The 27,885-nt window shown below is 44.1% G+C and overlaps 1 protein-coding gene across 1 annotated transcript; it reads right to left on the bottom strand.

Annotated features, from left to right (window-relative positions):
* Positions 1-326: 326 nt before the first annotated feature.
* Positions 327-27,885, bottom strand: C20H16orf46 (chromosome 20 C16orf46 homolog). The gene is made up of 3 exons (XM_022583102.3): positions 26,318-27,885; positions 10,086-10,333; positions 327-5,142 (listed from the first exon to the last, which is right to left on the bottom strand). The coding sequence occupies exons 2-3, from the start codon at positions 10,293-10,295 to the stop codon at positions 4,129-4,131; spliced, it is 1,224 nt and encodes a 407-aa protein (XP_022438810.2). The 5' UTR covers positions 10,296-10,333; positions 26,318-27,885; the 3' UTR covers positions 327-4,128.

Consider the following 27,885-nt stretch of genomic DNA (forward strand, 5'->3'; position numbering starts at 1 on the left):
GGATGATGGTGCTGGTTTTCCTTGTTGCACTGGAGTTATCCTAAGACTGTGTTCAGGAAGATATACAATAGTTTTGATCTGGGAGATTAAACTTGAAAAGTAAATTTTTTGCTACAACACCTCAAGGTGACACAAAATCAGTATGAGAGGCATGGTATAAATCTGCAGAGCAATGGTGTTTAGACTGGTGCAGTGGAAATTCAAGCAAAACAGGATGAGGAAAAGGGCCAGGGAATGAAGATGGCCCATGGATTAACAGGAGTCCCAAGCAAGGACCCTGAGTCGACAAGTTAGGAAGCTGTGTTCTGAGGACTTTTTTTTTTTTTTTTTTTTTTTTGCGGTACGCGGCCCTCTCACTGCTGTGGCCTGTTGCAGAGCACAGGCTCCGGACACGCAGGCTCAGCGGCCATGGCTCACGGGCCCAACCGCTCCACGGCATGTGGGATCTCCCTGGACCGGGGCACGAACCCGCGTCCCCTGCATCGGCAGGCGGACTCTCAACCACTGCTCCACCAGGGAAGCCCTCTGAGGACTTCTAAAAAGTGAAGACCCATCAAATTCCAAATGACAACTGGCCATGCCCACAGGATTTCTAGGTGATTTTGAAAAGCTATTCATTAAAGGGAAATGATCCAGCTATTTGTATTTGATCTGATCACCACATTCAGGAAAACCACAGATCAAACCTCTATTTGATTTGTTTTACATACATTACCTCCTCGTCTTCACCACATCCTATGTCAAATTGTTCCCATCTTACAGGAAGGAATGACATTCTGAAGCCTTCCTTCCTGCCTTATGTGATACTTTCCACCCAGTGCTCCAGCTGTTCCCTCACCTTGGAGATAAGTTGGCACCTTCATATGCCCAAGGTGCACACCAGCCCTGACTAAACACAAGCTCTCTGGATTGGATTCTCCTTGGGTCACAGGAGAAAATGATCCCTGACCCTCATGAATTTGCTCAGGATAAAAAGAGATAATACCCAGAAGAGGCTTTGAACTCTTAGAACAGTGCCTTGCCAGTTCAAGTGGAATTATTGTATCATGTGACTGGCTAGTAGAGCTCGGGTCAGAGCTTAGCCTGGGCATCAAGCGCACAGCACTGAATCTCTCCTGATTCCAGTGCCCCAGTTAGCCTGGCAGACAGTGGGAGAGTGTTGCCCGTGGTACCAGGGACCACCGTCGTCTAACCTCAGTCACAGCCACAGGAGCCCGTTTCTTCCCCATCTGACTTTTCCGTAGCCCCTAAACTGCAGCACTAAGGCTGCACTGGACCCAAGCCCAGACACCCAAAAAGTCCCAGATGCGGGACTCCAACTGCGCAGCTCGGCCTGCTTGGCCAGCTGGGGGAGCCCACAGGGAGACAGGCTGGGGCTCCCGTGCTTCGGGAGAGGTTGAAAGCAAATTTGATTCTGGGTTCAAGTCATTTTATACCATGGTCCTGGAAGTACAGGTAAATTTCACAATAGGGGGCAAAGTCCAGAATAAAAAGAACATAGCTAAAAATTAGGGAAAGTCTCCCTGAGTAGCCAAAGCCCTACATACTTGTCCAAATGTCGCCGGGTCTTATTCTTAGTCTTCCCTTTGGCCTTGTCCCTCGTCTCTCTGTCAGATCTATACTCTGTCTTTCCGAGGTTTCCAGCCCCTACGGCCCTGCCCTTGCCCAGGAGCATCCCCACACCTCAGCCTGGCCTCACCCAGTAGTTGACCTCAGGCCCTGCAGGAGCCCTCTGTCGGGTGCTGCCACAGTTCCACTCGGTGATTTTTTTAATTTCAAAAAAGAATAGGGGTTTGGAAAGCTTTACTAATGAGACAGCCAAACATAACAGAATGAGGGGTGAAACACAGAGCCCTCCATGCTTGGTTTGGGGAGGACTAGAGGAACCAAAATCTAACTGAGATCATCACCTGGAGGTAGGAAGAGGGCCACTGGCACTGAATTATAACATGCTTAACTCCTTAAAATGGCAGGATTTTTGTTAGTGACCTAGAACCCTAAGGGGGCCTGCATTCTAGTAAACATTTAGCCTTTATCTAAACTTGGACATCAAAGACCAGTTTGGATGTCCTGATTTAATCTGAATAGAAATTGGGACAAGGCCTAGAGTGACTATCCACAGAGAAACAATTTAAACCACGGCTAACACAGATAAGATATCAGAGGGCCTTTAACAGGTACTTGAATAATTACCTAAAGAAAAAGATGCCAAATGCAAAGCATTCTTATCTATTCACAGAGGGATCTTCTAGTCAACATTTTGTTGACCAAATTATTTGCTCCAAAAAGATACTACAAACCTGTAAATTTGGCCCTTCCTTTGTTCAAACTGGCTCTCCTCAATTCTAAATTATTATATGTTTACCCCTAAAGCTATAGAATTTATAACCCTTATCTCAACAAATGAGTTTTTCTTAAGAAAGAAAAACATTATGTTGTAACTTGGATCAGTTTAGACTGCCTCAAGATCTCAACAGGTAAGTACATCTGGGCTGAGCAGGTGGGCTTTGTCCCTCATACTGGTGGATACTTTTTCCCTCCCAATCAAACACTTATGACTGCTTTACATAGTGAGCTTATTCATTATTCTGCAACTTATAAAGAGGGGCTTGAAAAACAACTGACTTAGGTGGGCAGGCTGCCAGAGCTGGAGGGTGCTCAAACAGTACTGGGTCCAAGACCCCCACTGTCCAGACACAGTGAGAAATCAGGGCCTCTTCTTGGGGATGAATCCAGATGGTTTCTTCATTCAGAGAAGAAAGAATGAGTAGAACCTGTTAACTGCTTCTAGACTATAAAGTGTATGACATCAAAAGGCAAAATACGCCTTTCAGTGACGGTTGTACTATAGTCACTCCTGTAAAGACAAACCAACAAAACAAAACCAAAAAACCTAAACTTAAACAGACAAGACATCACAAAAACCAGTTATGGAAAGCAGATGTTTACACATACAGTCATATATTCTGTCTGCCCATCATTTTGGAGACGGAAAGCCTAGAGTTCAAGTACAACCTACCTTAAGCACATGCCAACTATGTAATTACAGAGCGGCTAAATGGTTATGCATATTACAAAATGGTTCTTCAGAGCATTTCTCTACATAGCATTGTCACTTCACATTTAAAATATAACTCATTTACAAAAGTTTAATTTATATACAACTTCAGGAGATACGCACTCGGGTAAAATGAGGGGAGAGGAAAGATGGAAGAAGGAAGAAAGTCACAGCCCCATTCCATACTTGTCTGTCTGGGGTTGTCGAGTTCCAATAGTAGTTATAAGGTAAGACTGGAGGAAGCATGTGTGCTGAAAATAATCACAGCGACATTTAAAAAAAAAAATTCTTAACCTGCCTCCCAAGATGAATTTTGTAGAATGGTAAGAAAAACTTCCCAGACACAGAGACTAGCATGAGGCTATAATATATGAAATATATGAAATGTGCGACAAGCATGAGGCTATAATATATGAAATCTGGGGCATATAGGAAACAAGGGATGCCGTACATCCATGGATATAATATAAGGATACACCACCTTGGATAGAGGATATTCATTTGGACACAGGCTGGAATTTTTCTCTTATAACATTGTTTCTATTAAAGCAGATCTTTGTTGCAAGAGAAAATGCGGCAACAGACGGACATCTGCCGGGTTCAAAAGATCAAGAAACGATATGGTCTACACACGCCCAGTACGCTTGGCTTAAGGCACTGGGGTTGAGGGGGCAGGAGCCCCTGCAGGTTGGCTCAGGGCTGGTATGGGGGCATCCCTGAGGGAGGCCCTTCAGATTCCCCACCATCCACTTGTCTTCCAGTGCAGAGATAAGTCAGGCAGAGGCTGAGACTGGCATTACCAGTTTGCGTTTTGTAAACGGCTAAGCAATAGAAGCAGGTAACACATAAATATCGGGGCTTTGAGAGCACATCAAAACCCATACAATGAGGTTCAATTTGCCCTGATTATACTACAAAAAAGCACCAGGGGAGAGGGGGAGAGAAAAGTGTACGAGAAGACAAGGAGGAGGAGGAGGAAGAGACTGGGGTTGGGGCAGGAGGGAGAGAGGGAAGAGAAGATGAACAACTTTCAGACGGTGCTTATTCCCAGGGAATTACATCATGGCAACTCAGAGGAGTCTGTGAGTGGGAACGGCCATAACAACTCTGCTCACCGTGAGGGACGGCAAGAGAGGCCTTGAGAACACTTTGGTCTCCAGCGTTTGCGGCCTGTTTTCCGGCTTGGCCGCTGTGAGAACGCACTGTGGGGTTTTCACGGGAGGTCTCGGCTCCCTGGCTTTGAATTTGGCTTTGTAGGTCTGCGCTCCTTGTTTCTGCACAAGCTGCAGGGTGGCGAGATAGCGAACACTGTTGTGGTGGGGAGGGCACACCAGGTGTTTTTCAGGCAGGAGGGACCAGGGCAGGCAGCAGGGCTCGGGACCGGCCAGCAGGGATGTCCGGGCCACCGGGGTGGGGAAAGGCTGCGTTTCCTTCACCTTGTGGTGCTTGGCCAGCTCAATGGGCCTCTTTTCACCTGTCCCGTCAACTGTTTTCACCCCATATGCACAAGCCACTTGCTCATCCTTCGCCACGCTCGGCCCCTTCTCTTCCTGCTGTAAGAAAAAGTTCTGACTCTTCTTACCTGGCACATCCAAGCCATTTGGGAGTGAAGACTTCAGGGCAGGTAGAACTAAAAGGGCCTTGGAAGTCAAGGAGTTTGCCACGGAGGCACTTCCGTCAGCGCCTCCGCCGGGGCTTCCGGGGTCGTTGCCCCTCACAGCCTTGGGAGTGGCCCAGTCTTCCAGGCACCAAATAAACTCTTTTATTTGCAGACTTTTTTTCTCTCCCTGACTGTAAGTGGGAAAGCAGATCCTGTTAACTTCCCGGTAGGCAGTGTTGGGGCCTGGCGGGGGGCCCGGAGTCTGGGAGAGGCTGCCTCCATCCTTCTCCGGCCCTGCCTTAGCCGGAGCTGAAGTCCCCGACACCAACTTCCCGGCCTCCGACTGAAGCCTGGCCTCCAGGCTCCCTTGGGAGAGGCTGACACAGAGCAAGCAGCTGCTGGCACTTTCTCCCATCTTCGCCTTTTTAAGCTTCTTCCTGGGCCAGATGCAGGCAGTTGGAGAAATCCTTCCCCAGCCTCGGACCTGCAAATAAAACAGCGTGTTACTCTCAGCTGAGCTGCCTAGACTCCAGTTGCCCCTACTTTGGCCCCATTCCCAGTTTGGCTGTCCTATTTAAATCAATATTTCTCTAAAAATTGACTTAAATGTTTTAGTTTTAACTTGTCATGCCTAGTTTAGCCTCATACTAAGCAATAGTATTTGTAACAGTATTTTTAAAGATGAAAATACTAAGCGATAGTATCTATAAATGGCCACATTGATGTGCTGACTCTACATTTTTTTAGATGTGCGTTAAAGTAAATTCAGAATTATTAAAATAAAATCAAACTGTTTGTTCTTGTCCTCTCTGCCAGCCTTTCTTGTACTGCAGGGTCTGTTTACCACACCCGGGAGACTGCTGCTCGGAGAGGCTGAAGGAAAGGCAGAGGAGCAGAGGCAGACGCAGGGTCAGCAGGGCCCAGGCACACCGATGCCCGCGGCCACACCCGGAGTCCCCTGGCTGACCCTGCCACAGAGGTCACAGGTAAACAGACCTGTTAGATAAAAACACAAGACCACATTCGGGATATACTTACACTAATTAGGTTTACCGAAAGCCAAGTTCAACTGGGTGCCTTGTGTTTTCATTTGCTAAATCTGGCAACCTTATATGTTAAAAAAAAAAGAAAGCAAAAATAGCTCCCACGATTTTACTATGTTCCAGGCACTGAGCTGAGGATCTCTTGGCATTCGTTCATTTACTCCTCACAGGAGTGCTACAGTTTAGGTATTCTGATATCCAGGTTACAGAGGAGGAAATTGAGGCTCAAAATATCCTTACAGCCAACAAGTGCTGGCACATTCAGGAGGTCTATGCGTCCCCAAGCAGAGGACAAGGAGAGCCTGTGAGGAGCAGCATTGTCTCCTGGGCCTGAAGATGGGGCCAGCCTCTGGTCCTCCTGCACAAAAACATCCCTTTCCCATCATCCCCTTTTCACGCTCCACACCCTCTCACCTCACGTGTTCAGCTCCCCAAATTCCTGTTAGAAATTTGTAAGCGTCAAGAAAAACCCCTTTTTAGATTTTTTTTATTTTTTAAAGGGAACTTTTTATTTATTTATTTATGGCTGCGTTGGGTCTTCTTTGCTGCGCGGGCTTTCTTTAGTTGCAGCGAGCAGGGGCTACACTTCATTGCGGTGGGTGGGTTTCTCATTGCAATGGATTCTCTTGTTGCGGAGCACGGGCTCTAGGCACTCAGGCTTAAGTAGTTGTGGCACGAGGGCTCAGTAGTTGTGGCTCATAGGGTCTAGAGCACAGGCTCAGTAGTTGTGGCGCACAGGCTTAGTTGCTCCGTGGCAGGCGGGATCTTCCCGGATCAGGGCTCGAACCTGTGTCCCCTGCATTGGCAGGCGGATTCTTAACCACTGGGCCACCAGGGAAGCCTGCAGCATCACTTTTTTAAAAAGTCTAGTAAGTGCTATTGGAGTCCGATACTTTCTTATTCCACAGACCTAGCTCTTCCCAAAGACGTGCTGCTGAAGCCTTGAATATGTTCTCATAAAAAAAAAAAAACGATTTTCTTTAGCATAGTGAAGTCCCAGTTCTTGGACGGCTACAAGGCTGCTGCCCAGCACTGCACGCTGAGTCAGCCTGAGCACATCTTCCCCAGCTTCCCCCTCCCTCTGCCTCTGTTCAGGGAACCCCGTCCCTTCATGTGCTGCAGGGTCGGCACTGCATCTTCAAGAGGACCATGCTGCTTGCCTCACACCTCACTGCTCTCGACCCTGGCTCCCCAGGTGGTTTTCCAGCTTTTACAGAAAAGCAAGGGTCCCAGCCCATTTACGAATAGGTCCTCAGGCTGACAGCCTCTCTCCAGATGGTAGCTTTGGTAGAGTGAGGCAAGTCGGTTGGTCCCCACCTCCGCCCTGGCAAGGGGATTTGTCTCCAGGCTGTGTGTGTGGAAAAGGCCAACTCTGGCTTAATGGGATGTTGAGTGAGGGGAGCCTAAAATGTGGAGCAACCTCTGAGCTTTTGTCTTTCTGAATCTATTAAACAGGTCCAACTGAGTCAGCGAAGGCTCCCCAGTTGCCTGACCCTAAGAGTCACCTGAGCTGCTTTTCAAAATCCAGATTCCCGAGGCCCACCCCAACCTACTAAGCCAGTACTCAGCGGAGGGGCTTGGGAAGGGTCAGGGAATTCCTGGGAAGGTAGATTTTAAAAAGCACCCCAGGGACTTCCCAGGTGGTGCACTGGTTAAGAATCCTCCTACCAATGCACGGGACATGGGTTTGATCCCCCATCTGGGAAGATCCCACGTGCCGCCAAGCAGCTAAGCCCATGCGCCACAACTACTGAGCCTGCGTGCCACAACTACTGAAGTCCACGTGCCTAGAGGATATGCTGCGCAACAAGAGAAGCCACCGCAGTGAGAAGCGCGCAGTGAAGAGTAGCCCCCGCTCGCCACAACTAGAGAAAGCCCGCATGCAGCAACGAAGACCCAACACAGCCAAAAATAAATTAATTAAAAAATAAAATAAATATATCTTTTTTTAAAAAATAAATAAAATAGAAAGCACCCCACACGGGAGTTCCCTGGCAGTTCAGTGGTTAGGACTTGGCACTTTCACTGCAGAGGCCCCGGGTTCAATCCCTGGTCCAGAAACCAAGATCCAGCAAGCTGCAAGGCACAGCCAAAAGAAAAAAGGCACCCCTTGGGTCGAGGCTGATACAGAGGATCTACATCTCCAGGGTGTTCAGATGGCCGGGCAGGGGATCCAAGTCCCAGGGCAGGGGGCAATGACACCTTGCCTTTTTGGTCCTTACAGGTGAGGTGTCACAGGTAAGCTAGGTGTTTCCAAAAAGGTCTGGATGTCTGCCAGGACTTCGAGCCCAGCTGCAGTGCAAGGTGACTGTGCCTCCCTCCTGACTGAGTGTCCACAGAGCCCCCAAGTGGTGTGGGCGTCCACAGGCTGCCACGGGGAGAAACAGCAGGGTAGTGATAGGAAAGGCTCCTGCACTGGGTCAGCCTGAGTCAACATTGTGCAGCCCTGAGGCATCCCATCACCTGCCTCCTGTGAGATCCCTTGGCTCTGCAAGCATAAGAAACTCTCACGAATTGCTACCAGCAAGGTGTTCTCTGTCCTCCTCTAAATGCTGGCCCAGGGGTCCCTGGCACCAGCACAGAAAGGGTCAGGGGGCCATGAGCCAGTGCAGGAAGCCAGCCTTTGCAGGGGGCGGGGACAGACCTCAGTCAACCCTCCTGAGGCAAGGCTGTCTGAGAGGTGGGGTAGGGCTGGGTGGGCAGGGGTCGGGGGCTGGACAGAGAGAGCAAAGAGTAGCAGGCAGCAGGCAGGAGGAAATGGTCATACCAGACAGAGTGTGAACAGCAAACGTACTCTCAGCATGGGGCACGGGGCAACTCTTCCAATTAAAAGAAAATTCTTTGCCAACAGCCCTTGGATGTATATTTCAAAGTAATTACCTTGAATAGTAAACTGAACCTTCTAACTTCTAAGCTTAGAAAGTTTTCCAGGCTTAAATAGAACTCTCTACCACCTTGACTTACCTGATCTGGGGGTGTGTGTATGGAAGGTCATAGGTCATATACGCTTAACGAGGTGGCGGGGGGCGGCGTACAGTAGAGAGAGCACCAGAGGAGGCTCCGGAGACACATTCTTGCAACTGTCAAGTGGACTTGGGTAGAGTCACTCTGCCTTATTTTGGCCTCAGTTTCCATATTTATAAAATAAACCAATTAGATCAAGGTTTCTCAACATTGGCACTACCAACATTAGGGGCTTTTTATGGGTTGCATGTTTGTGTACCCTCCCCCGGCAAATTCCTATGTTGAAACCCTAATCCCCAGTGTGATGGTATTTGGAGGTGGGTGTTTGGGAGGTGTTAGGGTTAGATGAGGTCAAGATGGCAGGGCCCTCATGATGGGATTAGTGCCCTTATAAGAAAAGGAGGGGACTTCCTGGCGGTCCAGTGGTTAAGACTCCACACTTCCACTGCAGGGGGCAAGGGCTTGATCCCTGGTTGGGGAACTAAAGATTCTGCATCCCACATGCTGCATGGCACAGCCAAAAAATAATAAAATAAAATGAAACAGGGCTCTCACCAAGAACCCAACCATGCTGGGACCCTGACCTCGGACTGAGAAATAAATGTCTGTTGCTTAAGCTACCCAGTCTATGGTATTCTATTACAGCAGCCCAAGCTAAGACAAGACTGGATCATTCCTTTTTTCTTTTTTTTTTGGCTTCGTGGCATGTGGGATCTTAGTTCCCCCACCAGGGATCGAACATGTACCCCCTGCAATAGAAGGACAGAGTCTTAACCACTAGACCGCAAGGGAAGTCCCAAGGCTGGACCATTTATTGCGGTGGGAGCCACCCTGGGCATTGTAAGCACCCCTGGCCTCTACCCACTACATCCAGTAGCATCCCCTCTCCCTCCCCACCAGTTGTGACACTAGCAAGTGAGAATCACTGGATTAGACCAAATTCCCTTACAGTTCTAAATTTAGAAGTGTATTTCTATTACTGATTCTAAGAATAGTTTAAGAATAAACCCACAGTGTTCTGAGTAGAACCACCAGGATAAAAATCTCAGGTCTCTTGGGGGATTAATTAAGTAGCTTGGGTTAAGTTAAGTAGCTTGGGTTCTGGAGTCCCAGAGGCTGTCTCACATAATATTATGCCTCACATAATACCTGCCTCACAGAACTATTGAGAAGGTGAATGAATTGATGTACATAAAGCATTCAGTACTGTGCTTGCCAATAGTGAGTGGCCATAAATACTCAATAAAAGGTACAGCTATTATCATCATTAACATTCTACCTCTGTTCCAAAAGCTTTCTATATTTCATCACTTACACTTTTTTTTTTTTTGGCAATAGTAACTATTTTTGAAAATAGTAAAAGAAAAGGCTTGTGTCAAAACACTGACATGCAAGAGACCTAACTCAAGAAAATACTCACTGCTTCTTCCCATCCAGTTCCAATGACAAACTCTTTGGCTTCTTCATCTTGTTCAAGTGTAATGTCACTGATATTGAGAAGACAACAAACGTGATTCTTTTCACTTCTTTCATCTGGACAAGTATAGATTAGTTCAGTTTCTTCTGTGCTTTGAATTTCATTATTTTCACTATTTTCTAATTCAGTCTCGTTTTTCAGACTGAGATCCATTACTGTGATGGTTGCTTAAAGTCTTTAACATCTTCTTCCTGTGGTTTGAAATGCAAATTGAACTTAGCATTTAGTATTGTTTTTTGTTTTTTGTTTTAAAAGCAATTCAACAACTCAGGCGAAATATCTTCAAGATATGTTCAGGAATAGACAGAAGAAATATTACAAAATCATCCTTTGCCAGCTATTGACATTGTAAAAAATAAGGCTAATTTTAAAGACTGATGGATTTAAAGACCAAAGTTGGAAGTGAAGAAAAGAAGGTAGAAAGATGTTACCACAGACTCTATCTCTCGTGATGGGGTACCAAGTGCCCCTACAGAGTAGGAATGTAGGGTTAAGCATCCCTACCCTCCACTCCCAAAACATCCAAATGATACTGTGCTAATATGAAGAGAACCATCGTGCTATGTGTGACTGATGCATCCCAGCCACCTCCTCTGTCCTATCCGAACAGCCTGGATGTCGGCTTGGGGATCCTTTGGCTTCTGAGGAAGCTGGTGGAGAATGTGGTCAAAGCTAAGTCAATTGGTTCACCCTCATCCACCCTATATGAAGGTGTCCACATAGAGAGGGGAACTCTGGACACAGACATGCTTAGAGGGAAGGCAATGTGAGGAGACCCAGGGACGAGACGGTCATCAACAAGTCAAGGAGAGAGGCCTGGAACACATCCCTCCCTCACAGCCTCAGAAGGTACCAACCCAGGGGGAGGGATAAATTAGGAGTCTGGGATTAACATATACACACTGCCATGTGTAAAACAGATAACCAGCAAGGACCTACTCTATAGCACAGGGAACTATACTCAATATTTTATAATAACCTATAAGGGAAAAGAATCTGAAAAAGAATATATATATTCTTTCTGAAAAAGAGTATATATATTATAGATATAATTATATTTTATATCTATAATATATATATATAACTGAATCACTTTGCTGTACACCTGAAAGTAACACAACACTGTAAATCAATTATACTTCGATATAACAAAAAAAAAGTGAGGGACTTCCCTCGCGGTCCAGTGGTTAAGACTGCACTCCCAACGCAGGGGACACAGGTTCAATCCCAGGTCAGGGAACTAAGATCCCACATGCTGCACAGCGTGGTCAAAACAAACAAACAAAAAAAGTGAAAAGACAACCCAGAAAAAAAAAAGAAGGAACGAACCCTGCCAACACCTTGACTTTGGACTCCAAGTCTCTAGAACTGAGACAGTAAACTTCTGCTGTCTCTGGTGCTTCGTGGTGGCAGTCCTAGCGAACTGATAGAGTAGGTGGTGGTGACGATGGTGTCGGTGGCTGTGGTGGTGGTAGGTGGTGGTGATGATGATACTGTCTATCTTTAGCTGAGGTTTTTCCAGCTTGAAAAATAGGACTTGGCATTCATAAGCCAGCCAAAGTGTTAGGAAAGTAATAATCCTTATCAGGAGAGCACAGACTCGGGTTCCAATCAGCTAGGGTTCCAATCCTATGTCCTAGCTGTCTGTTTTGTTGGGCGAGTTACTTTTCCAGGTCTGTTTGCTCATCTATAAAGCCAGCATGATTGTAATACAGTCCCACAGATGGGTTCCTCCTGGGGACCCCGCAAGCTGTGTGGATGGACTCTAATGCCCAGGCAATGACCACCAATATTACATCAGCACAATGGCTACTAATGAATGGCCACGGCCTTCCTGAGGAAAACTTTGCTTGTAATGAGACAGAGGCCACTGGGGACCACACGCCTTGCTCTCTCACCCCAAAGTGACCCCTGCCAGAAGCGTACATTTTCACTTTCTGGCTAGGTAGAGATCAGCAACTTCTTATAACAATATCTGTTTAATTACCATTTTGGCTTTTTCACATAGGCTTAAAAATGGCATTTTGATGCTAATAAAGTTCCATTTATCTATGGAAGGTCAAATATCTTTGGGCATCCTAATCTTTTCCAATATGACATCAGAGGAAATGAATGAAAGCTGAAAGGGAAAGAAATGATATTACAAGTGACTGAAAACTAGAAGCGCTATCCTGTTTCCAAACAGAAGTATGATTAAGGACCAGACAGATTGTGCAAACCAGCCTGGGCCTTTCATATTGTGAAATTTCACTTCAGTTGCTGCTCAGGCCAAAGAAGCTCCTATAAGTACACTCATACCATTGTAATTTTGAATTACAAATGCAAATACCACAGAACCCATAGACTTAACAGGTGTACAACTGGAAAGAAAAAAAGCAGAGAATCAAAAGCAAAGTCATTTCTTAAATAATAAAATAAATTTGAACTTGAGGTTAATAGAGCAAAGAAATAGATACTGTTTAGGAGAGATTAAGTATAGTTAGAATGTTCAAATCAATAAGAAAAATGTTCTGTGCTTGAAATATCTCCACTGACAAGGTGCTCACTACCTAAAGAGACTGTTCCAATGGCAAAGTACTCTAATTTACTGATTCCTGATCATGGCTGCACCTTGGAATCATCTGGGGAACTTTATAAAAAGTAAAAATGCCCAGACTATACCCGCAGAAATTCTGATTCTTGTCGGTCTGGGCACAGCCTGGCCATCAAAATTTTTAAAATCACCCTAGATGATTGTAAAATCCTGCAAAGTTGGAGAACTACCACTCTGTTAGAAAGAGCATCCTTATATTGAACCAGGACTTCTTTCCCTGCCCATTCAACATCGTCCACTCCCTGGTCCTCGTTTTGCCCTCCAGACCAAGGCAGGAAGCCTTCCCATCCACGGATGGGTTTCTGGAGGTCTATGATGCCTCTGCAAACGCTCAATCATTTTTTTGGGGAAGGGCTTGCATCAGAGGTACAAAGCAGTCTGTCACTACAGAGGATTGAAGAATCATTGATCCAGAGACTGGCCACTGCCTCAGCCTCCCAACAGCCCTATGAAAATGCTCCATGTACTCTTCTCTCTTACAGGTTAACCATCTCCAGCTCCTCCATCTACTTCTCACATGTCAAGAGAATACGTGAAATCTGAGGGGAAGACTATATCCCTATCTCCATCTCTATATCTAGAGAGGAGAACCACAGAGGCCAAAGATGTGGTATTAGGTGAGCCCCCCCTTTTTTTTTTGGCAGCGTTGGGTCTTCGTTGCTGCGCGCGGGCTTTCTCTAGCTGCGGAGAGCGGGGGCTACTCTTGGTGGTGCAAGGGCTTCTCACTGCGGTGGCTTCTCTTCTTGTGGAACATGGGCTCTAGGCTCACAGGCTTCAGTAGTTGTGGCTCACAGGCTCAGTAGTTGTGGCACACGGGCTTAGTTGCTCCGCGGCCTGTGGGATCTTCCTGGACCAGGGATCGAACCCGTGTCCCCTGCATTGGCAGGCGGATTCTTAACCACTGCACCACCAGGGAAGTCCCAAGCCCCTATTTTAGAGTCAGTAGAGGGAATTCACTGGTGGGTTAGTGGTTAGGACTCCACGCTCCCACTGCAAGGGGCACAGATTCGATCCCTGGTCGGGGGACTAAGATCCCTCATGCCACAGCCAAACAAACAAACAAAAAGAAACAAACAAAAATCAAGGACAACAACAAAAACTAGAGTAAGTTAGAAGATGGACCTGGTGAAGGCACCAGAAGAGGTTCCAGTCACATTATATTACCAAGTGCCAAAGGAAACCCAGGTAACAACAATAATTTAATAATAAAACTTACTGTTACATAGCTCTTACTATGTGCCAGGCACTGCTATATGCACTTTACTTATTCATTATAAATACTACATTTTTATTGGGCTGGCCAAAAAGTTCGTTCGGGTTCTCCTGTAACATGTTACGGAAAAACCTGAACGAATTCTTGGCCAACCCAATATAAGTACTTTGCTCATTTAATGGGGGATCATGGGAACTATACTGACTCCTTATGACTGAAAACAAAGTATCATCTCTGAGTTGGTAAATGCAGTATTCTTAGTCAAATGGTCAGATTACCGCATACCAGATTGCTAGGTGCTCCTCTGGAACACTGGTGCTCTCAAGCTGCTCCACTACTAAAACAGAATATTGGTGGGCTTTTCCTAATTAGAAAAAATTCAGTAAGTGTAAAGAATCATCTTAATTTTCAGTTTTCCTCCTATAAACACGCCTTCAAGATTTTTAAAAATATTTAATTAGTTTATTTATTTTGGCTGCATCGGGTCTTAGTTGCAGCACGTGGGATCCTGTTGCAACATAGTTGCGGCATGCAGACTCTTAGTTGTGCCACACAAGCGGGATCTAGTTCCCTGACCAGGGATGGAACCTGGGCCCCCTGCACTGGGAGCTCAGAGTCTTACCCACTGGACCACCAGGGAAGTCCTGTGCCTTCGAGATTTATTGCCCATTCTTGTCCTCCAGCTCATGTAAGAGATGACAAATAGAAATGTGCAAGAAGCAATCAAAGGTCAACTGAAAGAGTGGATATGTGATTTCTTACAAATTACATGCAGTTTTCCTTTTATGTTGGAATGCAGAAATCTGCAGTGATATAATACTCATTTTCTGATGATAAAATTATGCCTTGTTTATAGATTTGAAGTAAATCAGAACTCATGTTCTTCCAGTTCTTGATTTCCATGGACCTTTACAACCTGATTTGGTTTAAGAATCACTGGTGTAAAGTATACATAAAAGTCCATATGTTTTCCAAGAAAATTACATCAAGGAAACACAAAGATCACAGTGAAAATGCTCCCATGGGAAAATTCATTTGCAGATGCAACTAGAAGATTGGATTTGGAGTACAAAGCAGGAAGGCACACAGAGGTATGCCAGAAGGTATTAAATTCTCTGACATACGCTATTGAAGTGGCTAGAACTGAAATGTACAAAGAAGAAAATTTTGACTGAGGTGCAAGCCCCGAAAGTACATGTTTGGATAAACAAGAATAAACCCAAAGAAAAACTGATCCAAGGAACTTAAGATATGTGGAAATGAAATAAAGAAGATGAATGAGAGTCTAAGGGCCTATGGAAATTCAGTATGATACAGAAAATATCATTTCTAGTAGCATTTAAAGTAAACAGAAATGGGATCTCCCTGGTGGCGCAGTGGTTAAGAATCCGCCTGCCAATGCAGGGGGCACGGGTTTGAGCTCTGGTCCGGGAAGATCCCACATGCCGCGGGGCAAATAAGCCCGTGTGCCACAACTACTGAGCCCGCATGCAACAACTACTGAAGCCCGTGCTCCTAGAGCCCATGCTCTGCAACAAGAGAAGCCACCGCTGTGAGAAGCCCCCGCTCGCGGCAACTAGAGAAAGCCTGCATGCAGCAACAAAGACCCAGTGCAGCCAAAAATAAATAAATTTGCAAAAAAAAAACAGAAATGGAAAGAAAATGATCAGCAAAAAACCTGTAAAGTAGGTTATTATTTTACCAATTAAACATAAGCTGTTATGATTTGCTTCAAAAGTCCTGAAAGGGGGTGGGTGTGGCCATGGTTAGAGAGAGAATGAGGAAATAAAAGTAGCCACAAATTCTGTTTGTTGTAGAAGGGTATGAGGACACAGAGGTTAATTGCACTATTCTCTCTATTTTTATGTCACTGTGAAATTTTCCATAATAACATGTTTTTTTTTAAGCCATCGTGTTATCAGAATATGGTGGAGGTGAGCGAAGCATGAATTTTGACCTTAAGCAAACTGAAGTAAATGTATCAAAGAATAGATTACACGGTTTGTATAATTTTAAGCTGGAGTAAAGACCTTGAAGAGGGATTTACATAAAGAGAGCAGATGTACCACAAAGTCAAAAATATCAGAGAATAAAGCTTTCGAAGGTGACTTGGAGACACTCCATAAATAATCGGCCAATTACTCATAAGTCAAAGTACTCAAAGCCTTCTCATTGAATTTACTGAATGCAAAAGAAAGGGCTTGAAATGCAGAGGAAAAAAAAGTAGACGTTACCTTCCAGATCTCTGACCCTGCACTATGATGGTGTAGTTTGTTAATGAAGAAGTACAGAGACTACCAAATGCCTTTTTGTTATACATCTGGCAAAATCAATGGAGCTTTGACAGACTAACCAATCTGTAACTTAGAATACAAAGTGTCCTGCTCCTGAGATGAACAAAGATTTCCATTAAGCTGCCACTGGCCGGTGGCAGAGGCACACCGCTATTACAGTGGAGTCCAGCGAAAGGACACCCCTTCTGTTGCTATGCTCATGGATGTGTTGGATGAAAGTTAAAATAGGGTGGCAGGGGTTGAAATTCTTGTAAACCGGGAACAATGACCATATCTACTATTTGCAAATAAATAATGCTGCCCAGAGAGAAACCTACGTGGAAATAAATAATGCTGCCCAGAGAGAAACCTACGTGGAAAGAGGAGACCCCCCCGCAACCCCAACCAAGAACACAAAGACATTTCCAAAAGGCTAGTAGCTGAAGAGAAGCTAAGAAAAGGGATAGCAGAAGACACAAGAAGAGACAGATAGAGTATGCTATATTATTACATAAAGAAACTTTGTATTTCCTTGGTCAAGAAGGTGATAATGTAGTTACTTTATCATTTTAACAAAAGTAGAAATGGGTCTATTTGAAAATGCCTATAAAACTCTGAATTTGTGTTTGTTTTGTGTGTGTTTGCCCCCGATATGGCTTAAGCTGTCAGGTTCTTTTTGGAAAAGGTTGCCCTGGCAGCCTTACCAGGGTATACTTCAGTTTGACATGGTCACTGTCTGTTAGCCTCAGCTACCTAGTATTAGTCAAGATAGTCAAGGTTATCTTGCAATAACAGGCAATCCCAGGGGTTTTTTTCCAGTGGTAAAAAACAACATAAATTTATTTCTAACTCATGCTACATGTCCACTGTATGATGTTTTGGACTCTGCGGCACATTTTCCTCACTCTGGAACTTGAACTGATGGAGACACCATCCTGGGAAACCGTAGCCAACTGCGATGGCAGAATGTGATGGCAAACATGGGGAATCACTGGCTCTTATTTATTTATTTATTTATGGTACGCGGGCCTCTCACTGCTGTGGCCTCTCCCGCCGCGGAGCACAGGCTCCGGACGCACAGGCCCAGCGGCCATGGCCCACGGGCCCAGCCGCTTCACGGCACGTGGGATCCTCCCGGACCGGGGCACGAACCCGCGTCCCCTGCATCGGCAGGCGGACTCCCAACCACTGCGCCACCAGGGAAGCACTCACTGGCTTTGAGATGTTTCTGCCTAGAAGTAACTCATATGACTTCAGTCCCCATGTGATTAACTGGAACAAGTCACAAGGTACTGCTTAGCTTCAAGGAGAAGTGGAGATAATACTTCCTCCTCTATCTCCAGAAGGAAAAGGAAGCCAGATTTTGGTGCCCAGTAGTAATGTCTTGGTTCCACACTGGTCTGGTATCATCAGAGGTGAGATACAAAGCAAATGACCTTTAATAACTATAAATATCGCTACCTAAAATGTAGACATTTGTGGTCTTTGAAAATAGAGTCCAGGGGCCCTGGAAATGGGAAGTCCTAGATCTTGGGAAGATAGGACTATAAAGTTAAAATTATTTTCTTAAAAACTGTTTTCAATTTTCAGGATTCAAAAACGTATGTGAAAATACAAAGGCCCAAGAATAGATAGACAATCCCAAAGAAGAAGTTGGAGGAATAACTGCTGAATATCAAGATATGAATCTAGAGCAGGATTTATTATAGATATTAACAAACTGGTTTTAAAATTTATTAGGAAATGTAAAAGGAACTATAATAGCTAAAACCATTATGAAAATGAAGAACAAAATGGAGGAATCACATTACCCAGTTTAAAAAATTACCATAAAACTATAGGAATCAGTATGGTATTTTGTTGTGGTCATCCATTTACAATGCTTGGTGTCAGTTTATTTAGCTCTTGTAAAAATAAAATACAGTGTGTGTGTGTGTGTGTGTGTGTGTGTGTGAAGAAAAAAAAAAGAAAGAAAAATGTTCTGGAAGTGGATGGTGGTGATGGGTGCACCAACAATGTGAATGTACTTAATGCCACTGAAATGTACACTTAAATATAGTGAAGATGGTAAGTTTTACATTAGGTATATTTTATCACTATTTTTTAAAATAAAGAATAATACCTTTTTAAACTTAAAACAAAACAACAAACAAACAAACAAAAATTACCATAAAACTATAGGAGTCAGTATGGTATTGGTGAATGCAGAGACAAACAGATCAATGGGCCAGAATAAGGGGTTCAAAAATATGCCCACATAAACACAGCCAATTGATTTTTGACAAAGATGCAAAAAAAATTAAGTGCAGAAAGAACAGTCTTTCAACAAGAATGTTGCGATAACTGGCCATTCATATGCAAAAAAATTAACTCAAAATGGATCATAGATCTAAATATAAACCATAAAACTATATAACTTTTAGAAGAAAATCTTTAAGAACTGGGGTTAGGCAAAGTCTTCTAGACATGACACCAAAAGCATGATCCATAAAATAAATAAATAAATAGATAGATAAACTGTAGATAGATAGATAGATAGATAAACTGGTCCTCATTAAAATTATGAACTTTCACTCTGCCAAAGGCTCTGTTGGAGAATGAAAAGAGACAAGCTACAGACTGGGAGAAAATATTTGCAAATCGCTTATTTGATAAAGGACTTCTATCCAGAATATGTAAAGAACTCTGCAAACTCAATAGTAAGAAAATAACAACAAATAGAAAATTGAAAAATTATTTTTGCCAAATATAAGATGGACAAAACACTTGAACAGACTCTTCACCAAAGAGGATATAATAAGCACATACTTCTTAGAGGGACAAATGGCATTCAGCCACCCAAGATTGAGCAATAACAGGTCTGTGATGCCTAGCTCAGTGTGTGCCTACCCTATGCCAGGAGACGCGGGTAACCTGTTGAACCCCATTTGTGATGGGGATCAGGGATCGCAATTATTCCCCATTAAAAAGAAAGCACATAAAAAGACATTCAACATCATTAGCCATTAGGGAAATGCAAATTAAAACCACATATTAAAATGGCTAAAATTAAAAATAGTGACCCAGAAATCCCACTACCGGGGATATACCAAAGCAACCTAAGTGTCCATTGACAGATGAATGGATAAAGAAGATGTGGCACATATATACAATGGAATATTACTCAGCCATAAAAAGAAGCGAAACTGAGCTATTTGTAGTGAGGTGGATGGACGTAGAGTCCGTCATACAGAGTGAAGTAAGTCAGAAAGAGAAAAACAAATACCGTATGCTAACACATATATATGGAATCTAAAAAAAAAAAAAAAAGGTTCTGAAGAAAGTAGGGGCAGGACAGGAATAAAGAGGCAGGTGTAGAGAATGGAATTGAGGACACAAGGAGGGGGGAGGGTAAGCTGGGACGAAGTGAGAGAGTGGCATGTACATATATACATTACCAAATGTAAAAGAGATAGCTAGTCGGAAGCAGCCACATAGCACAGGGAGGTCAGCTCGGTGCTTTGTGACCACCTAGAGGGGTGGGATAGGGAGGGTGGGAGGGAGACGCAAGAGGGAGGAAATATGGGGATATATGTATATGTACAGCTGATTTACTTTGTTATAAAGTAGAAACTAATACACCATTGTAAAGTAATTATACTCCAATAAAGATGTTAATATATATATATATATATATATATATATATTGACAATACCAACTGGTGGCAAGGACAGCAGCAACTGGAATTCTCCTACATTGCTGGTAGAAATGCAAAATGGTAAAGCCCCTCTAGAAAACAATCCGGCAATTTCTTATAAAGGGAGACATACGCTCACCAAACTATGCAGCAATCCTACTCTTGATTACTATTCTAGAGAAATTAAAACTTATATTCACACAAAATCTGTACATGAGTATTTATAGCAACTCTGTTCATAATTGCCTCAAACTGAAAACACCCCAAATATCCTTCAATAGGTGAACAGGTAAACAAACTGGTATACGCATACAATGGACCACTACTCAGCAATAAGAAGAAACAAACTCTATGTATAATGACATGGATGAATCTCAAAGGCATTATTCTGAGTGAAGCCAGTCATTTTCAAAAAATTGTACTGCATGCTCTACAGTATACAGGAGTGTATACTCTATATGACATTCTCAAAAAGACAGAACTATAGCAATGGTAGACAGATTGGTGTCTATATATATGTTAAAATTCATAGAACTTTACACAAAAAGTCAATTGAGATAGCACAACATAACCAAAATTTTGGTAAAGTTTATAAAAAGCCTGTTGATAAAGTGTAAAATGTCGATGGTAGGAGAGTAAATGGGTATACTTTGGAAAAGAGTTTGGCATTAAAGATGAAAATTTACATTAAAAAATAACTCATAAATCACAGCAAGATCCTTTCTGACCCACCTCCTAGAGTAATAGAAATAAAAACAAAAATAAACAAATAGGACCTAATGAAACTTCAAAGCTTTTGCACAGCAAAGGAAACCATAAACAAGACCAAAATACAACCCTCAGAATGGGAGAAAATATTTGCAAATGAAGCAACTGACAAAGGATTAATCTCCAAAATTTACAAGCAGCTCATGCAGCTCAATAACAAAAAAAAAACAACCCAATCCAAAAATGGGCAGAAGACCTAAATAGACATTTCTCCAAAGAAGACATACAGAACTGCCAACAAACACATGAAAGAATGCTCAACATCATTAATCATTAGAGAAATGCAAATCAAAACTACAATGAGATATCATCTCACACCAGTCAGAATGGCCATCATCAAAAAATCTAGAAACAATAAATGCTGGAGAGGGTGTGGAGAAAAGGGAACACTCTTGCACTGCTGGTGGGAATGTGAATTGGTTCAGCCACTGTGGAGAACAGTATGGAGGTTCCTTAAAAAACTACAAATAGAACTACCATATGACCCAGCAATCCCACTACTGGGCATATACCCTGAGAAAACCAAAATTCAAAAAGAGTCATGTACCAAAATGTTCATTGCAGCTCTATTTACAATAGCCCGGAGATGGAAACAACCTAAGTGCCCATCATCGGATGAATGGATAAAGAAGATGTGGCACATATATACAATGGAATATTACTCAGCCATAAAAAGAAACGAAATTGAACTATTTGTAATGAGGTGGATAGACCTAGAGTCTGTCATACAGAGTGAAGTAAGTCAGAAAGAAAAAGACAAATACCGTATGCTAACACATATATATGGAATTTAAGGAAAAAAATGTCATGAAGAACCTAGGGGTAAGACAGGAATAAAGACACAGACCTACTGGAGAACGGACTTGAGGATAAGGGGAGGGGGAAGGGTGAGCTGTGACAGGGCGAGAGAGAGTCATGGACATATACACACTAACAAACGTAAGGTAGATAGCTAGTGGGAAGCAGCTGCATGGCACAGGGATATCGGCTCCGTGCTTTGTGACCGCCTGGAGGGGTGGGATAGGGAGGGTGGGAGGGAGGGAGATGCAAGAGGGAAGAGATATGGGAACATAGGTATATGTATAACTGATTCACTTTGTTATAAAGCAGAAACTAACACACCATTGTAAAGCAATTATACCCCAATAAAGATGTTAAAAAAAATAACTAATGAGTAAACTATGTATAACTATGAGACATTATTCTTATATAAGTGTTATGTTAATGATTGGATCTGAGGCACAAATTGGAAGTGTACATTTTTATTAGCTGGGCCTTTGTTGTAAATGACAGAATCCTCATTGATTTTTTTTTTTAATCTCATACTCCTAATTTGTCTTTCTTCCCTTCCCTCTCTTGATTGTAACCACAAGTTGTTTTTTTCTTCTTCAAAACAAACAACTTTTTATTGAAGTATAGTTGATTTAAAATGCTGTGTTATTTTCAGGTTTACAGCAAAGTGATTTATATATATATATTCCTTTTCAGATTCTTTTCCATTACAGGTTATTACAAGATATTGAATATAGTTCCCTGTGCCATAAAGTAGGTTCTTGTTTATCTATTTTATATATTCCTCATTGGTTTTTAATAACAAAATTATCAGAAGTTATTAGGTAGCCTACAAAATCTTCAGAGGAAGAGTGGGTCAGAAAGCCAGACTTTGAGGCTATAAAGTCAGGAAAAATTTGTTCCTGGAACTATTTATTCAAAATATGTAACTGACTCAGCTTTCAGAAATAGGACACTTGGGATTGGATTCCAAAGCTCTGCCACCCCAGCCCCAAAGTATCAAATACCTCTGCCACCATCACGACAATTTTCTTTCACCCCTTTGCAAATGACCACTTCTTCCTGTTATTCACTTCTCAATGCATGTATTGTGAGGGTGCATCTAATTGGTGGAAACTAGGTCACATGCCAGAATCCTTGCTACAAGGTAGTACAGGGGTCTTGAGTTTTCTGTTCTACCTCAAAGAGGGTACTCATAATACGGTATATATTACCAAAATGTAAAGATGCTGGACTGCAACCAATTTGTACCATAGCATTGCAGAGTCAGTCTTATTTCTCAGGAAACTAGTTGACGAAAGATAAGCTTGAGGAAAGGAAGGACAACTAACGCTTGCCAAGTGTTTGATATCATTACGATATTAGAATAGGCAGAAGCTGAATTGCCTTTTACGACCTAGTCTCATAAGTCACATCGTTTCACTTTTGCTGGACTCACCTGGTTGACCAGCCACTGAGGTCATCCCACACACAAGAGGAGGGGACACCCACACTCCACTTCTGCATGGGAGAAGGATCAAAGAATTTGCAGACATGTTTTTCTGACTCTAAAAGTCCATGCATGCTTTTCTTCATGATATTGTGTGGAAATTCTTGTTCCTGGGAATCCAATGCCAATCAGAAAGCAGCAGTCTGATGGTTCTGGTGGTATGAGACTCTCTGTCTAGCCACATTGAGAAGGGTGCAAGGGACATCCATAACTGGTCCCTGTCTTTATTGTTCTTTATTAGAGATCAGTCTATTCAGAATGCTTCAACCCCAATTCAGAATGCTTCAACCCCACTCTAGGTGGGAAGGGACAGCTCAAAATGACTCAGTCAAATGTGCACGTTATTACTAATCAATACAAGCCACCAGCTGTCTGTGATCAAGGTTGGAAGAATGCCAGAAAAGAAAATATAATGGCTGGAGGGGAATGGAAATCATTATATTGAAAATGAACAATTCCGAGACAAAGATGACATACAAGAAACACTGGTTTCAACTCAGCTAAATAAAAATAAAAGTCAACATATATTTATATCTGGTACCTATACTGAACCTCTGAAAGAGAGGAACTCATAGTTACTGATTATTAGGATAATTTTATTAATGAGAAAACATATGGGAATGTTGGGAAAATTTCCGTGGTCACTGTGAGAAAGTTAGTTCTCCCAAAAGAGCCATTGTCTTTCCCTACATTGCAGCCTCTCTTACAGTTGTGTTAGAGCCCTGTGACTAGTCTAGCCAGCAGAATGAGTGGAACTGATTATATCACTTCCTGGATGAGACAGTTAAGAGGTAAAGTGCCCCTTCAGTTCTCTCTTCTCCTCCCACTATGACCTTGGAAGTCACATGTTGAGTTGGTAGCATCACAAAACGAAGGAAGCCTGAATCCCGAGTCACAGCTTTGGGAAGAACCCCCATAAGCACTCATCAGAGTATGCATGAATGATAACACACTTAATGAGTCAAGCCATTGAGATTTTAGGATCTGTCTGTTACTGCAGCAGAGCCTGACCTCTACCAATGAACACAGTCACTGAGATTGTTAGTGTCAACTGAAATTCCAAGGCCAGACCTTTCTGATTCTAGCGCTGATTCATTTAACTATTACACCTGAAGCTAAAGAAGAAACTAGCTAGCTATAACATCGTTTTTAAAATAACTGGATGAAGAGTTACATATTAAAGGGACTAGAGCGCTATTTAATCCTGTAAGTTATCACTATTGTATATAAAGCTACATAGTGATAGAAAACAAGAACTAGCTTCAGGTATGAAAGAAAAATAAATGTAGTTTTTCTATGAAAAAATACCCCCCAAAAGCGTATTTCAGCACTATAGAAAGGAACAAATTTCTATAGGTATTCTACCGTGCAAAGCCAGGCTGGTACGTATCATAAAGTCAGAGTAAAACATGAATATTACAGATTAAAAGTATCAGAATACAAGCTCCATTCTTTGGAAGACCAAGAGTGTACTTGAATCAATTCAAAGATAAAATGATTAGAGGTGGAACTAATAGTGTATAAGTGTGATTTATGTTCACGGAGAGAAACTGGGGAAAAAAAAAAAAAACCTGTTGCAGTAGCTTTTCTACAATATTCCTGAAAGATAATGTAGTAAATTGAATTCTGCCAATCCTCCCTCCACAAGGTTTCCCATCCTAATCCCTGGGACTATGAATATGATGCGCTATAACATCCATGAGTAAGTTATATTATGTGGCAAAAGGGACTTTATAGATATAATTATGGTTGCTAATCAGTTGACCCGAAGATAGGGAAATTATCTTGGTTTATTGGGGTGGGCCTAATCTAATGATATGAGCCGTTTAAAAGCAGAGAGTTTTCTCTGGCTAGCAGCAGGAGTAGCAGCAGCAGAAGTCAGAGATTCAAAGCACGAGAGGAATTCGAGTGCCGACACTCTTCTTTCTTTTTGCCATCATCTTTGCCACATATTCGCTATCACCTGCCCATGCAGTCAGACTACAAATGCCTTACCCTCTATTCCTATACCTAGTTGACATATTCTTAATCAATTAATGATGAAGGGAACGTTAATGGGCCAGAAGAGGTGAAAAGCCCAGAGTGTTGAAGTCAAAAGCAGGTTGTTTCTGTCGAAAGCAGGCTGTGATTACCTCAAAGCTCCTTACCCACTCCCTGGCTCTACGCCATGCCCACACACCTACCCCCACTTTCCTAGAAGTTTCAGGTTTCAAAGAATCTTGAATCTATATCAGAATTCCAGCCAGGGAAAGTCGGGTCTCTGGCAGCCTCACTTGGAATTCTGAAAGGTTATTCCTGTGGATCCTTATCAACATGTGTTGAATGAAGAAATCAAAGAATACAAACACTCTTAGCCATGATGGAAGTTAAGTTTCTTACTGCAGAGCTAAGTTTTATGCATATGAACTGGTTAAATAGGTCTTGAAGATTGGCCTGGGCATGCCGATCACTGGCAATATAGCTTCTAAAGGAAAATGATACTGGGACTGCGACCTAACTTACCGTCTGGGAACACAACTTGGCAGTTGAAACTTCGCCTCAAAGGTTGTACCACCCCATTCGAACAATTTGTTCACATTTTCAAGAGTATAAATGTTATCTCCCCATGTACATTATCTGTGCTTTATGCTTCTTATACACCTACAGAGCACAGCAGCTTTGATTATTCACAGAATGATTCCTAGGACAGCAGTTTCTACAACCATCCCTCCCTACCGGAACATTTCTACTCCAATCCCAGTCTCCAACTCTTCTGCTTTTTCCAGTCACATTCATTACTCACGAAGTGCCTATTAGATGCCTAACACTGGTAGTAAAATGGTAAAGCAACGCCCGTCTTCCCAGCTCTCACACAGCATACAATGTACAGGAAAGTTCAAGTCTTGAAACACACACTCACTCCACCTGTAGCTCCTGAAGCCCAGGCAGTTGACACCTGGCTCCTCTCTTTCCTCTAGTAGCCCCACCCCTCCCGCACAGGCCCCTCCCCTTCTTCCACGATCCTTCCTTCTTCCTCATCTAGCTCCTCCCCTTCCTCCAGCAGTTCCTACCTTGCCACAAAAGATGCTCCACTTTTTTTTGAATTTTTAAATTTTCTTTTATTTATTTTTTATACAGCAGGTTCTTATTAGTTATCTCCTTTACACATATTAGTGTATATATGTCAATCCCAATTTCCCAATCCCCTTCTTTCAATAGCTATGCCCTCCAGCAAAGCGCCCCCGCTTGCTCCACAAGCCCCACCCCTTCCCCCATTGGCTCCTCCCTCACAGGCCTCCGCCCTTTCAATGGCTCCTCCCACTGCCCCACCCATTCCGCGCCCTCCTCCCCAGGCCCTCTCCGGTCTCATTCCAGTCCGGGCCCACCCTACCTCTCCTTTTTGCCTCCCCGCCTCAGAAGGCAGTTTCCTTCCGAACTGGGCAGGGGGTGTCGCGCTGCAGCCCGTGGAGTGGTCTGGGGACTTGCCACGGAGGCGGGGAAGCGGCCGCCGCCGCTCACACCCTCCTGTGGGGCCGGCGGGGTGCAAGGCCCCCGGGTAGCTTAGTCCCCGCCGGCGGGCTGCAGAGGCAGTTGCCCTGCGTTACGGACGCGCTGGGGGCGGGGCGGTAGGCGGGCCTGCGGGGGATTCGCAGTGGAAGTGACGTATACGCGCCACGCGCAACAAAGCTGAGCGCGGGAGGCGACGCCCACTGACCGCGGTGGGCGCGTGCTCCCGGCAGGCTGTGCGCGACCGCGAACCTTCCACCCGCGCCTGAGGAGCTCACTGCAGCTGAGAGCGCGGGAGGCCGCCTCGCGAGGTACCGTGTAGCCTTAAATGCTGGTCAGGGAAACCCACCGAGGGGTTGGGTGCCCGTCGGACCCTGGAGTTAGAAAGTGAGGGCTTTGGGACCAGCTTCCCCTCAGAGACCCAGGACCTCTCCCTCCGCACTGCTGCCCTTGGCGCGGATAGTTCTGTGATGGGGAGTGGCTAGCAGCGTCCCTGGCCTCTACCCACTAGATGCCAGGCGACCAAAAATGTCCCCAGACTTTGCCCACTGTCCCCCAATCGCCTCTCCCCCATAAGGACTGTGCCAGGGTGGTGCAGGCCAGTAGGTTTTTAAGGCGCCACCCCCTGTCGTGTAGCAGCGCAGCCTGTGAAGTGGGCATTGGCATCTTTTATACAAATGTAGAAAAGTAGCCTCACGTTGCTAAATCAGCTGAGGAACTCGTTGAAGACAGTGAAATGTCACCCCCTGCTCCCCTCCCAGCTTTGGTGCTGGTATTTTCGAGCATCCCAAGGTGCAGCCAGGGGTGGGAACCTGTGCCCGGAGTCAGGCATTCGTGGTAGAACCCAGCTCAGGTCTGGTTCCAAAGCCCTTGTGCTTTCTGGTTTTAAAAGTGTGAATATTTCTGCTGGAGAAAAATATCATAAGCCTTTTATACCCCTGTGATTAAAAGCCATTTGGAGGGACTTCCCTGGCGTTCCAATGTTTAAGACTTTGCCTTCCAATGTAGGGGGTGTGGGTTCGATACCTGGTTGGGGAGCTAAGATCCCACCTACCTCCAGGCCAAAAAACCAAAACATAAAACAGAAGCAATATTGTAACAAATTCAATGAAGACTTTAAAAAGGGTCCCCGTCAAAAAAAATCTAAAAAAAAAAAAAAATAGGGCTTCCCTGGTGGCACAGTGGTTGAGAGTCCGCCGGCCGATGCAGGGGACACGGGTTCCCTCACTGCTGTGGCCTCTCCCGTCGCGGAGCAACAGGCTCCGGACGCGCAGGCTCAGCGGCCATGGCTCACGGGTGCAGCCGCTCCGCGGCATGCCCGGACCGGGGCACGAACCCGCGCCCCTTGCATCGTCAGGCGGACTGCCAACCACTGCGCTACCAGGGAAGCCCCATGAAGTTTCTGTCATTGCAATGTCTCTTAACTTTTTAAACTCCTTTCCACACCAGAAA

The sequence above is a fragment of the Delphinapterus leucas genome, chromosome 20 (assembly GCF_059928025.1).
Source record: "Delphinapterus leucas isolate spDelLeu-1000000601 "Yukka" chromosome 20, BTC_Dleu_Yukka2, whole genome shotgun sequence".
NCBI classification, from domain to species: Eukaryota; Metazoa; Chordata; class Mammalia; order Artiodactyla; family Monodontidae; genus Delphinapterus; species Delphinapterus leucas.

Bases quoted from the DNA above. Each gene is read 5' to 3' on its own strand.
- C20H16orf46 (XM_022583102.3), bottom strand. From the start codon at position 10,295: ATGGATCTCAGTCTGAAAAACGAGACTGAATTAGAAAATAGTGAAAAT. The intron at 5,143-10,085 runs GTGAGTATTTTC...TTTTATTTGCAG, and splicing joins GAACTGGATGGGAAGAAGCA to GTCCGAGGCTGGGGAAGGAT.